Here is a 14,005-nt window from a genome sequence, read left to right as displayed (position 1 = left end):
CTCCAACCGTGGATAAAACAGCACGGGAATCCCCTTTCTATAAAATTCAGATGAAATCTTAACACCAACTTTATGAGGTTTTCCTTTTTCTAAAGGAACAGCCTAGGGATATGAAAAGGAGGTGGAGTGGGAACCCACCAGAACAAACATGCGAACGGACAGATACTCGGTCTCTGAGTAAACAATTCCTAAAGAGCTTGTCTTTTTTGGCAGTTACAAATCTCAGCGTATTTCTGACTAAGGTCCTGAACCGAACGAGATTCTTCCCGCTTCAGACAATGAGCGTATTAATAAGACAACTAGTTAAAAATTGCTGGGTTTGAGAAATTAGTCCTTGCGGCTTTCGAGCATAACAAGTGGACGCGGCAAGAAGCCTTGACATCCCAGCATAGCCACCTTCCCCGAAATCGCATCTTTGGACTTCTCCCAGTAAAACCAGTTCGGTGTGGTTGTGGCTTCCTCTGAAGCCTCTCTCCTTCCAGCCTGCCCTGGGCGGCTCCATCCGTCCAAATGGGAGCTGAGTTTGCAAGCTACCAGAGGCGGTGGAGCTGGTGCTGCTGATGTCAGAGCCAGAAGACAGTTGTGATTGGATCTAATTAGACTTTGCGGCAGCAAATAGACGAGCTCCCTGCGTGATTGGCTTTAAAGTGGATGGTGCCAAACAACTCGCAGAGGCGCAAAAGTAGCAGCCCTGCTTTGGGAGCCCAGAGGAGGAGAAAAGAGCTCCGGGGCGCTCAGGACGCGCGGGAGAATCTTTCCCAGAGCTTTCTGCCTACGGAAGGGCTCAGCTTTCCAGCGCACAAGGGAGGCTTTCAGCAGCTCTAGAACCAGGGGACGCGGCAATTAAAGAGAAGGTGCTTGCTAGCATTCCCAGTCCTAAAAAGTGAGCCTGCTACTTGATTTGGAAAGCCAGAAATACTCACCGCAGCAGCCACCGCAGCAAGAATAAGAAAGGCGAAATTGAATAAGGACCGGCTCCTCTCTAAGTCTCCCAACTGGCATGGCATCTGTCCTGGGGAGCAGCGGCAGAGGATCTGGAGGGCTAAGCAGTCAACTCAAATGCAAATCCAAAAGGAGAAGAAGGAGGAGGTCCAAGAGGAAAGGTAAGAAGCTCTCGCTCTCGGTGCGTGCGCTCTGGTGCCCGCTGCAACTCTCCCCCTTTTCTCCCCTTGTCCTTCCTGCGATCTCGGTGGCCGCTTGTAGGTTTCCGCTTCTCGCCTTTACTTTAGGATGTTTCTGGGATGTCCACACTCAGTAGGGCACTTGCGAGTTCAATTTTTTTTTTTTTTTTTTTGTAAATAGGAAGGGGTCTTTCCCCAAGCCCGAACGGTACAGCGAGCCAGCCCACTACTAAGAGGAAGATGTTTGGCAGGAAACACTGGGAAGGAAGCTGAGAGGGCAGAGCAGAGGAGCATCCACTCTCTGATGCTTGTATTCTGGGTACCACCGTCCCTACTGGATACCCAAGGCTGGCACTTAGACACTCTTGGAGCCGACATTATTAGAGGGTGCAAAAAGAAACACTCACTTAAGCCAACACACATAAAAATGAGGGAATGAGCTCTTGCCCCAGCTCCTCCTATCCAAATTGTCTCAGAGGAAAAAGAGGGCAAAGCCCTGACAATCTCCTTCCCAAATTGACTGGCTTTTATTTATTTATTTTCTAACTCAGTGAAATATCTCGTGGTCGTGTAAACACTGGCATAGACAAAGAGGACAAGGCACGTCCTTGCAGAAATTACTGCCAGTAAAAAAATTATAATAATAAAATAAAAGCTGTGTATTAATGGTAGGAAAAGAAAGAAAATTAAGCCTTGCAAACCAGAAAAGGATGGACAACCGGATGGCAGGTTGCACCTGACAAACTCGGGCTGTGCCTTGCTACTGACAGTGTTGGAAACGGGCGGCTCAGAACTTAGTCAATGTCACCACAAGTGCAGGGATTCCATACAAGGGTTTGTGTCAAATTAGCAATTCTTCCAACGTGATAGGCGGTGCCCTAACATGCATCTTTAGCCCGTGTGCATTCCACAGATGTATTTAAAGATGGTCCCAAAGCTGTCCCTTCCTTCTCAGAGAGGAACTTGACTCTGTGAGTCGGTGGAAGTTCAGTGCTCTTACCAGTGTCTGGAAAGTATTTTGTTTTTCTCTGAGCTTTTAAAGTGTTCCTAGAAATATGCAGAGCAGACACAACTTAAGTGAGTTGGAATTTTTAAACTATTCTCATGCAGAATACATTGTGAGATATGGTGGTTGTACTAACCCTTCTAGAATCTATATCGATAGCCTAAGATAAGTTTCTGCTCAATGGTTTCCCAAGTGTTTTCTAGCAGTCCCTGCATCCGATATGATTTCTAATAACACAAATTAACAAAACAAAAATGTCAGAAGCAAACAGTCCTTGCTTATGATAGTGCAAAGACCCCTGAGAGCAAAGGAGAGCTGACACCTGCCTTTGATTGTCTCGAAACGTTTGGTTTCACAGGGGGGCTGATTTTATAATTGTACTTGAATTCATAAGCAGCTTAAATGTATTTGGTGTTCATTTCATTATCTGAAAATGTTTTGAAATTGACTCACTGATTTCTTCTAAAGCTATGTACTATTAAAAATGACATGGATAGTGAGATAACCATAGCTTTCAACAGTTTGACAAAGAATGTCAGTTTTAAAAGAAGTAAAGAAAAATTGAAAGTTTTATAGTCTTTTTAACTATTTAGAACAAAGCAAATGGAGGAATATTTACAATAACACCGTCTCTAGAAATGTAAGCTGCACCAAATCCTCATCTTCCTTCATTTGCCTTACCATGAAGGCATACTAACTTAAAAGCATTCTGGAAGGAAATAAAAAAAAATCTGAGAAAGTCTTCATTTACTAGAAACTGAACCATGACAGCCCAAAGTAAAACATTTCACAGAAAATATTTGTACGTTTGACTATATTTGTAATTTTGATGATAGTAAGTGTCCAGATTTTGATAACAAAGGCAATAGGCAATCATATAGCAATTTCTATTGTGTGTAGACCTGTATATAAGTGGCCTTTTTGGTGGCACCTGTCAGCAGCTCTTGTGGTAGGATAGACAAATGAAATTATTAAATATTTGCTTCTACTAGCAAAGTTAACAAAATATGATAAAAAAATAAAAGCTAGTATACTTGATTACAAGACATAATAAATAATTTTTTACATCTCTCAAAAAGATAAGTTTATTTATAATATCTTATAAATTCACATTTCTTCTGCTCCATAAAGAGCAATGGTGTCTTTAAATTTTATCTTAATGATCATGTATCTTCACCAAGATGGAACAGCACAGCTTCAAATTGTAAGCCAGACCAACATGAAATCCCAGACATGCATGGGAGAGAGTTAAGGAATTCTAGAGAGGTTATGGAGTAAATTTGGAAAATGTTGATTATAATCTGTGAAATTATTCTTGCAAGTTAAGAAATGTAGCTATGATAAATGCATGTGTGCATGTATGTTCCCAGCTCATCTCTCAGCCAAACTTCAGGTTTTTAAAAAGTGCCTCCTAGCATTCAGCTGGTCAGTGTCAAAGGATCTTTTATTTTCCATGTATAGCCTTGAAAAGTGTCTTTGGTGCGGTATGCTTCCCATGCTCCAACAGTCGGTTTGAACTGAAACACTAACTACAGCCTAACCATGGTAATGATAGGATATGATTATCGGCAAATGCAATCCATCACCTTGGAAATGGGGTTCTTTATTTCACAGGGTGGGTTTCTGTCACACTACCACTTAGGAAGTAGTACATATCTTTAAAGCATAAAAAACTGAAGGAAAACTTAGGCACAGAATATTACTTCCAGGACTACCTAGCAGAAGCACGCATTTCTTTGCCAGATAGACTTTAAAGAAAATTCTTTGAGAAGATTTCCTTACCCCCATCTACTTTACATTTTCTTGAGACCCTGTATTAGTCACCTTTGCGTGTTTTCTGTTTTGGTTAGGATTTCTTTTAGGGATGGTTTGTACGTGGTTTACACTGTTTAGACGAATGGAAAGTGTGAGAATCTTACTTTTATATGAGACAGTGACAAGCGAAATAAAAGTACACTGAGAAGAACAGGCAAAGCTTTTGATTTTTGTACCTGTGTAAAAGTAAGGACCAAACCCATTTATGTGTGGAGTGTAGCAGTTCATCCTCCTTTGCTGTCAATTAGAGACTTTGGGGAAACAATGGTAGCGCAGGTAGTTATGAAGGCTATCACCTGCCATCATTAACCATACAGTATTGCCTGCAATAGTTCACGGAGCGAACAAAGCGATTGCACTTTATTTTTCTAGTTCTTGGTAGAATTACACAGCATGATTGTAAACAATTTCATCTATTCCTTACTTTATGAAGGATAATTCTGCTTTCATTAGAAAATATTGCCACTATTGAGTAAATATTGCAAAAGAATTCATTTTAACTTAAATAAAGGTTAAGATTCGAAGTGTTTTTTTTTTAATTGTTGTGAGCAGCAGATCACTCAGGTAGTTTTCAAAATAGTTCAGTTACAGAGAAGTAAATCACTTAAACTTTAATCCCTTCCCATAGACTGTCAGGATAATATATTTGAGGAGTCTCATAAATACACCTTGACAGTCTCATTGATTAAAATAGTATATATTTTCTGTGTTGTGTACCTGTTTTTCTTTTTCTTGTTGTTGTTCTTAGTGTACTTTCCCCAAAGAAGCTATACATTGACCTGAAATTCACTTTTCAAATAAAATATTTAAATAGACAGCCCTTATATAAAACAAATGAAGTTACTGAAAATTTAAAACAAAACACCTCTTTTAATATGGACCTAATTTGAAACAGATACCCACTCAAGGTAAACTGAAGGACACACAACATAGTGAAGTGTATCCATCTTCCATCAACTAGGAAAGGACTTAGGGAAAGTATCTAAGAGATATGCAGACACTTACCTGACTGGTCAGCTGAGCTGGGCATTGGCACATAATGTGTCAATCTTTGGAGCATTGACAACAGAAAAGTTGTCTTGAAATGAGATATTGTTCCAGAGTGGTTCAGTGTACAGATCTTTAGGGGTCTGGGTGTGAATTTTGGAAGCAACCCCACAAAGCAGATCTACGAAAGTAAATTGGGAATCTCAGCAAGGTGGTGAGGAGCAGAGCAGCCTGCGAATGTTGTGAAATGCAAATAAAAAGTTGGCAAGGGGGACATAGTAAGTGGAGCAGATGGATAGCAGACGCCGGCTTGTTGGGAAATGAAATTCCATGAAAAATTAATGAAATAGAAAGATTGTGCACTGGATGAGGGTGCAGCGGCCGTGTTGCTCTCTATCCCCTGAACGCTTTAGTAATCCATGTGGCTGTCATCTCGGCGGGTAAAAGACAGCCCGTCTACACCACTGGCTCTTATCTCGCTCGCTGACAGCTCAAGAGGAAGGACTGGATTTAGGGATAAAAATCAAATTGATTAAACCAACCGTTAGTCAGGATCTAATTGCATGAGAGGTTTTCCGTTTTTTCTTTCTTTCTTTCTTTTTTTAAAATTTATATTGGTGCTTCTGATTTCTAGTGACCCATGTAATAACAGTAATTTAAGATTGCTTCAAGGGCATTAGGTATGATGAGGGAACATGAATTTAGAATATAGGTATTATATTTGTGTATTCTTACCTAAATAGAGGCAATACGGTTATTGCAAAAAGCCATCTCAGAATAGTCTTACATAAAGAAATGGAGAGTGAGAGACTGTATTTTGTGAGACACAGAAAGGTAACATGTTCTGAAAGCATTGTGTTTAATTTAAAACCTGTATGTGCATATATGTTCCTATGCGTCTGTGTGTGCATGTATTGCTATGTATGTGTTTGTATCTAAACAGTAAAGACTAGAAATATTGGATCAATTTTATACCTGTCTGTATCTTTTTCAAAAAATTCTAGAAAATGGAAGTGTATATTTTTATAACAAAAGCAGTAGAGAAATACCCTAAGAATGAAAAAAAAAGCATTATTTGACTCTTGGTCATTTATAATCTTTATTTCTAAACAGATGTTGCTGTGACCAATCTGGGTGCTAATGATTTGTAAGCAAGATTTGTAAAGGGGCATATTTTCTTATCATGAACAAGATATGAAAAACACTTAACCACTTTGACAAAAATGAAATCAAATTCCAAGTGAGCAACGAAAATCATGAATGTCCATTACAAAATAGCTTAACTATTGAATGTTAATAATTTGTATGGGGTTCCATGTGAGCACAAAATAATTGAAAATAATAAAAGCCCGAGAACATAGAAGAGACACAGTAGTGTGCCCTGGCTGATGGTGTCACAATCCTGATCCTTACTGCTTGGGGTTTTTAGATAACATGAATCTAAACTAACCCTTATTCTTCAGTTATATGGTTTCCTTTGCTTAGAGGAATATATGCTATAAATTCTTGATTGCGTAAATACAACTGTTTATTTATTGCTCTTAATATATTATAACTCACTTAATGTGCCAATATCAAATAGAGGGACATGTTTTTTTTTTTTTTTTTTAAGGAGAATAAGTCAGGGGGAACAGTTCCTTTTCAATTTTGAATACACATCCTTTGATAGGCTCGTGTGAGACCTTGGGAAGCAAGTGTAAAGTTGCCTTTAGACTTCGCAAACTCCAGGACAGATCTGTGTGTCTGTTTGTGTCCCTTGCTAGCTTGGTCCCCAGGCATCTGTGTTTAATGATGGTGGTTCAGGTTTTCCTCTCTGTTTTCATTTTACTTAGAAGGAAAGAACGTCAAGGGCTGTTGCGTCTGGCTGCCTGGATGGCTGTAAGTAAAGTCTAAAGCATAGCTCTAAGCTCTAAATCTGCAGCTGAAAATGTGTGAGTGAATCCAGTTTCCCGGGAATCACATCCAGGCATCAGCCACTTAGGAGCTGACTCGTTTGCCTTTTAAGGGAATTTTAGTTTCTCAGAAATGAATCTGGCCACTGGCAGAGACAACGGACTTTCTTTTCTGGGGAATTATGTATATTTTTATAAAGAGTTAATTGGAATCACCTGGGTCCTCTAAATAAATGCTGGATATTTAATTACCTTTTATTTTAGTTATAGGTATTGAATGTGAAAGGCAGTAACATAATTCCATTTTATTCTTTTATTGATTGTGAATGAATTCCATTTACATCTGGCTTCTGGGTAGAAAATAGCCAGCAATTGCCCCCTTTGTGCTATTAAATTCAAATATATTAGAATTTATTATCACCTGTGCTAAATTAGAAAACTGTCAAATAGTTAATGTTTCTTCTAATTTTTCAAAATAGCAAACAGGTTATATAAATTTTATGTTTACATGAAGGACATAAAAATGATATTATACCTGAGTAAGAAACCATGTATGATAAACGGAGCCTTCCTATAAACAAAGAAAAGTAATATTAGTTTTTAAAATTGAAAGCGAATACACTCTAAATACCCAGACATTTTTATGCTCAGATAACTTCATGTTCAAACGTCTTAAAGCTGAGAACTGAAAGTGTTTATGAAGCTCTGAATACTTCAAATCTTGAGCCTGAGGGTGGATCTGACAATCCACTTCCAGGGTAAAGGACAATTAGAACAGTCATGTTTGCTTAACTGCTAATACATTCCAATCTGAATAGTCACCGAAAGCCTTCTCTCACCTTGGCAAAGCAAACACTTCTGTGGATGAGAAAGGAAGGTCTGAATACAGAGATACAGTGTTGCAGGTGTTGTTTTCAGTCTAAGTACCTGCCTCTTACATTGACACTCAAGCTACAACCAGGTGCCAGCAACGCCACTGGACATTTTTTAATCAGTGACAACAGAAAAATCATTCATGTCACAGGCCAAGTTTTCATTCTGTGGCTGTTATTTTGCTATTCAAATAATACATAAAACAAAACTATTCATAATATATTCCTAAACTCTCTTTTCTGGAATCTTGAGTAGGTGAAGTGAATCTAATGCTGAAATGATCATCATAACACTTTGAAATGAATTCGTTCGTGTGTGATGCTTTTAAACACCTTTCCCATAATGTGCCTCGGATAATTCTATAGATTTAATTAACCTTTGCTGTTTCGTTTATTGGATATGAGATCTCTTCTTCTTGTTTCCGTCTGCCTCATCATTTTGTAATGTCTTACATGATTTCTCAAATACGTCTTCACAACTATGGTATTAAAATAGGGCAGATGTGTGGGGACATCTTTTCTCACCATCAAAGCCTGTTTTCAATGGAAAATGCTAATCTGGTCAACTTCCTTCTTAGGGTCAGGATGAGACAAAGGTGGGGAGTCTAATTTTCCTAAAAACACACCATCAGCTAGTGGGATGCTCACGCTTCAGATTTTTTTAATTGTTTGAAAAAATCAACTGTGCTGTTCAAACTACGTTGGTTAGTGTGTTTCGGCGTAAAAGCAATATTTTTTTAAAAAAAAATTTAATTGCATTCCAAAGAATACAATTTAATAAACATGACAGAAACGTCAGCAAAATAGATTTTGACCTCCTCCAAACCCCAAGTCTAGCTGGGTTCACTCATCCCTGTCTGTAACAGCTGCTGAGTTCACATTGGGCCCGTGGCTGTGAAAATAGCTGGGGTCTTAAAGGAGAAGCCCACCCTCTTGATGTTAGGCTGTGTTGAAGGTTAAGAGCCCAAATATTAGCTGTTGAAAATATATGCACACAACTGTTTCTTAAACTCTAATTTATAAATTTGAGGGATAGATAAATAAATTACTGAAAAACAATACTTTTCCTTAATCCTTAGGTGAACAAAAAACATTGAAACATTTATCTGTGCTGAGCCCCTAAATAATATAGCTGGAACTCGAAGGACAAGCAATCATCAATGTTCTACCAGAACTCTAACAGAAAATGACTTTTAAAGCCAGTGTATGTGGTCAAATTAATATTTTAAAATTTAAATAATTATATATCTCAAATTTTCTCCTCGATAAAGAATCATGATTCAAGAATCATTTATTAGATGTCTAGGTAAAATAATAGGATATCACAAGCATTTGAGAAACTCTGAGACAATAGCAGAGCTAACTTTGACAGCCCTTCAAACGCACACACAGCAAATAATACAACGCTTAAAAGTAGCTTTGCTGTGTGGTAATGTACTCCTCCAATATCAATATACAGCTCCAGTCTGGGGTTTAGCAAATGGGGAGACTTTGAGTACTAACTGAAATTGAGAGATATACTTTTACTTACTAAGCACATAGGAAGAAAAGTCCTTTATTATTAAGGCTAACAAATTTAAGTGTGCATGCATATCATTTCATGTAATCAGCAGAGTTTTAAATCCACTTTTTCATTGCATGAAAATTGAATCATGATGTGGCTTTTGTGTGTAGCTAATGAATGGCATTCAAGTCATTAAATTGTGTGCTTGTGTGCTTTGTGTAGACTGCTAATATATGCACGTGGAATAGAGAAATGCCAGGCTCGAGATTTAAAATGCAATAAGTATCTATTGAAATATTGAATTTTAAAATGTTAAGAGATTCGTCAACTCTGAAATAGTAGTTATCTATTATATATTTTTAAAGAAATAATGTACCACAATAAAAATATCTTAGCTATATCTGAGAGCGTAAACACTTTGAGAAATGGTGGGAAAATGATAGTGGTTTGTGGTTATACTTCATATTTCTGAGGAAAACATTAATTGTTTAATTGCAAAAGTTCCAGGGGATCAACAATTAAAATTTCTCCTTGTGCATATTTCACATGAAGTAAAATAAATCTTCTTGTCTTTGCTACTAATAAAAAGTAATTCATCTTCTTACATCATTAAAAAACACTCTTGTACAAAAGGATTTAATAAAGGACAAAGAACTCACAAACCAAAGTCAAATGGAGGGGATAACTTATAGTATCTTTTCCTAAGCTTGATTAAATTTCTCCCCTCTTACCTTTTATTTTGTGTAGCTTTCATTACACAAAGATACATGATTTAAAAATATGAGCCAACCCATTCCATTCTGCTGCTTGCGGAACTGCTAAATTTTGCCTTAAACAAGTATGAATATGCAGACAAAAACTGTATTTGATAATTTTTACTAATCTACTTACTTATTAATGTGTATGCATATCAGCATTTCCTAGTATGGTTTATATAATATAGATGCTACCAAAGCCCAATAAAATGAAGCCGATATAGTGATCTTCTGTAATCTTATATTCCATATAAAAATACAAATCCGGCTGTATCAAATGAAAGCAGGGAGTGATAATAACCTACTATGACCGCATGTAATGTTGGGTCTTGTGATATTTTAAAAAGAATATGCTCAACATATACTTTAAACTTGTATTAAACTATCCTCATATATTACAGTCCCATTCACAATGAACATAAACAATGATTTGTTTAAAACAAAAGCCACTAAGTAGAATGAGTTGCTTTTATAAAATTAAGTATAGCTTGTATTTCTTTTATTATTTAAAATAAACGTTCCTTATAAAACTAAGCTATTAAGATATAACATTGCCACTCTTTCTATAGTGTCAAAACATAAACGGTGCCCATTCGCTAGGAGGAGCTTCAGGGTTGGCTGTGCAGTGAAGAGCACTACCTGCTTGCTATCCACAGGACCTGAGTTCAATTCTCAGCACCTACATGGCCCCTTGGAGCCATCTATGACTCAAGTCTGAGGAGATCCAACAATGTTTTCTGGCTTCCAATGACACTCACATGTGTGGTACACAGGCATACACGTAGACAAAATAACCTTTAAATTTTTTGAAACTCACTGTGAAAAAAAAATGTCAATTTTGAAATAAGTCGTGGTCGGTGGAATGTTCTCAGAGAGGCTATCTGGGTGAGGCTAGAGGTAGGAAAGGGAACATGGAAAGTATTGTAATTCTATTTTAATTAAAACATAGTCTTAAAATGACTTTTTTTAAAAAAGAAATAATCAGAAAACAGAAGACTTTCTACTAAGATTATATATAGATAGTGTGAACTATGGCAGCTATGGGAAGGGAAAATCAGGGAGGGTTATAAAACGGCAACCAGCATACATCTTTGGGGACAATGTAATCTAGGAAAAAATAGACTCTTCAGATCTCAGGTGTGTGAAGGAATGTGCAGGTTGAATGAGGGTGTTGCTACACTCTTCTTTGTCATCCCTCAAAATGGATATCCTGGTGTGCTCTTTTGTATTCTCTGGAATTAACACAGTGATAGCATTGTGCATTATCAATAAATATTTGCTGTAGAGTTATTTATAAAGCGTTCTGTCTCCTTTATTTCTACAGAAGAGTTACATAACTCTAGAGTTTATCCATCCACCAACCATTTAGTAGAACCTTTTATTTGTCAGTCATGTAATAAACAGTAGAGATTAAACAATGTAAGCTCTGAAAACTGCTCAGAATCCCAGAAATCAGATTTCGATGTCTTCTGCCTTCTCTGACATTTACGTGGAAGAGATATTTTACAAAACTCCCTTTTCAGAAAACGTGGGCGGCTCACTTCTATTGTTTGCTGAATTAGTCTCCTGATGATTGGCATGCTCATTGCTCATCAGTATTTTCCTTGTAAGAAATGAAATGAAGCCATCAGACCCAACAAAACTAAAAGAACATGAAGCCTTTCTCCTGGAGCCAGCATTCTTAGACAAGTGTCTTTGCTGCCAGGCCAGGTTTTCTCTTCTCTGCTTCGTTTATCCTGCTTCCAGCCTGAGCACCTGTCATCTCTGTAAGGGGGTGGTCCCTGCTCCTAGATGCTCCTAGATATACAGCTATGCTACTGCATCCCTTGCCTGGAACAAGTGACTCAATTTCCTTCTTCCGAAATGGTTCAGGCACCAGCCAGTTGTTAGCCCACCATTTGAGCTGAAAATGAACTTCTGCACTAGCCACTGTGTGACACAAAATCCTGGCACCAAAACAAAGAAAGTAACTTAAATTGCTGTCTCCTGCTTGTAAAATACACTAGCAATTTTTGTGACCAAGGACAGGATAGCTCTGCCTGGAGGTCATGGAAAGTGGGATGTACACCCATCTGTCTAATACAATTTAAGTACAGTTCATCTATATCATCAGTAAAGGTGTTGGCACTCCCTCCCATTCCACTCAATATTGTCAATATGAGATAGATTGTGACAAAAACAATGAAAGTCACTAAATCTACCCTCAGTCTAACTAAATGGCTTGCTCCTTGGTCTCCTTTATCTTCTATGTCTGCCACTCGCCTACCTGTCTATAATCTATTGTCTCTTTCTCTGTACAAGCAGGAGACATATATAGAACTCACTCCCAAAATATAGTATCAGATGACAAAATTCTTTAGTAGCTCTTAAGCTATTGACCTGTGATTTGCAGCTACAAAGGTACTGGCTGCAGTAGATACATCTGGATATTGATTTCCAATTGTTCTTGGATTTTTTTTTAAACTTGAGCATCATAGAAGTTAAAAGTGTAAAGTGATTAAATTGAAATCAAACAAAGAATTGAGTGTCATTTGCTATTTGTATATATTTATCTGGCTAAATTATACATTGTCCATGATTTAGATATTAGCACCAATGCCTCTTCTGTATGGAAGCATGGCATATTAAATCTGGTATCTTTCAGCAAATTTCTCACACTTGGTTGTTGCTTCTGCTGTCCACCTTCTAGCTGGGTTGTTCTTTCAGCAATCTCAGGAAGACTTGCCTCTTGTCCCTCTACTATGAAGGAATACTTTATGCCAGAGTTCTTTTCTCCAGTGTCCAATACACCTGTAACTGAGAACATTACAAGTTTCACGCACCAACACCCCGAGATTCTCTTCCATACTGAAAGTACTTTTCTTCCTTCCATTCCTCCCTTCTGGTGCTGCCCTGGAAAACCATTCTGTCTTTGAGCTATCCTGGCTCTATCTCTCCTGGATCCTGGATCCACAGCACTCACTAAAATGTCTTCTGCATGACTCTGATCTAATAGTTTGTGATTTGTTATAACGTAATGTTGCAAGAAAGAATGATGTCCTAGTCTTAGCTCATTGCAAAAACAGACCACGACTTTTTTTTTTTTTTGAAAATGTTAGCATTTAATTGGCCTCCCTGAGTGGCTTCAAGCCACCAGAACAGAGGCACTTCTAACACCCTTTATCTTCTCTTCAGCTCTTCTGCTGAAAAATTTGGCTTTCACGATGACAGGCCGCTTAGGGAGCTTTCCCTTCCCCAGAACTTTGTAGTAGCCCGATCCGTCAGGACATCAATGATGGGAGCAACTCCAGTCTTGTTCTTGGCCGCATTGACCCGGGTCTGCTCACTGACCAGCGTCCACAGTTTATCCAGGTTGACAGTCGGGCAGAAGCTCTTGTTTCTCTTTAAGTGGTAATGCCTCATCCCAACTTTCCCGAAGTAACCTGGATGATATTTGTGGAAGTTGATCCTGTGATGATGCATGCCTCCAGCGTTCCCGCATCCTCCTGGATGCTTGTGGTGTTTACCGATGCGGCCATGGCCGTGGCTCACGTGGCCCCAGAGTTTCCGGGTCTTCCTCAGTCTGGATGGCATGGCAGTGGCAGAAAGGAAAGAGCCAGACCATGACTTATAATAACAGGAAACAGAAAAAATAATCAGAAAACGAAGAGCATAGGTAATATATTAATAGGAAAAAATATATGAATTTCTATCTGAACTATAGACTTTTCAGTTTACTCCTAACACAATAAAAGTATAAGAAGTATAAGAGAGATGGCTCCACAGTTAAGAGTGATTGCTGATATTGCAGAGGACCTGACTTCGGTTCTCAGAACCCACTTAGGTGACCCACAATCCCTTTAACTCCAGCTTTAAAGAATCAAAGGCTGACTTCTGGCCTCCACAGACACTTCTACAAAATGTGGTTGGGAAACACACACACGAGAGAGAGACAGACAGAGAGAGAGAGAGAGAGAGAGAGAGAGAGAGAGAGAGAGAGAGAGAGAGAGAGAGAGAGAGAGGAGAGAATCAGATACATTTATGCTAAAATTGTTAAACTTGCCTTAGAGAAAC

General features: G+C 38.3%; 1 protein-coding gene and 1 pseudogene across 1 annotated transcript in view; one reads left to right on the top strand and one right to left on the bottom strand.

The window, feature by feature from the left end:
• The first annotated feature begins 610 nt into the window (after positions 1-610).
• Adarb2 (adenosine deaminase RNA specific B2 (inactive)) overlaps positions 611-14,005 on the top strand; it is a 545,357-nt gene continuing 531,962 nt past the window's right edge. Inside the window, exon 1 of the mRNA XM_075970268.1 lies at positions 611-1,103. Within this exon, the coding sequence (XP_075826383.1) occupies positions 1,001-1,103 (103 nt within the window). The 5' untranslated portion in view covers positions 611-1,000. The remainder of the gene's footprint in view (positions 1,104-14,005) is intronic.
• Positions 13,077-13,525, bottom strand: LOC142848915 (large ribosomal subunit protein uL15 pseudogene; annotated as a pseudogene).

Source organism: Microtus pennsylvanicus, chromosome 4 (assembly GCF_037038515.1).
Source record: "Microtus pennsylvanicus isolate mMicPen1 chromosome 4, mMicPen1.hap1, whole genome shotgun sequence".
NCBI classification, from domain to species: domain Eukaryota; kingdom Metazoa; phylum Chordata; class Mammalia; order Rodentia; family Cricetidae; genus Microtus; species Microtus pennsylvanicus.
Note: the sequence above shows the minus strand (reverse complement) of the source record. Positions and strands in the feature narration are given on the sequence as shown.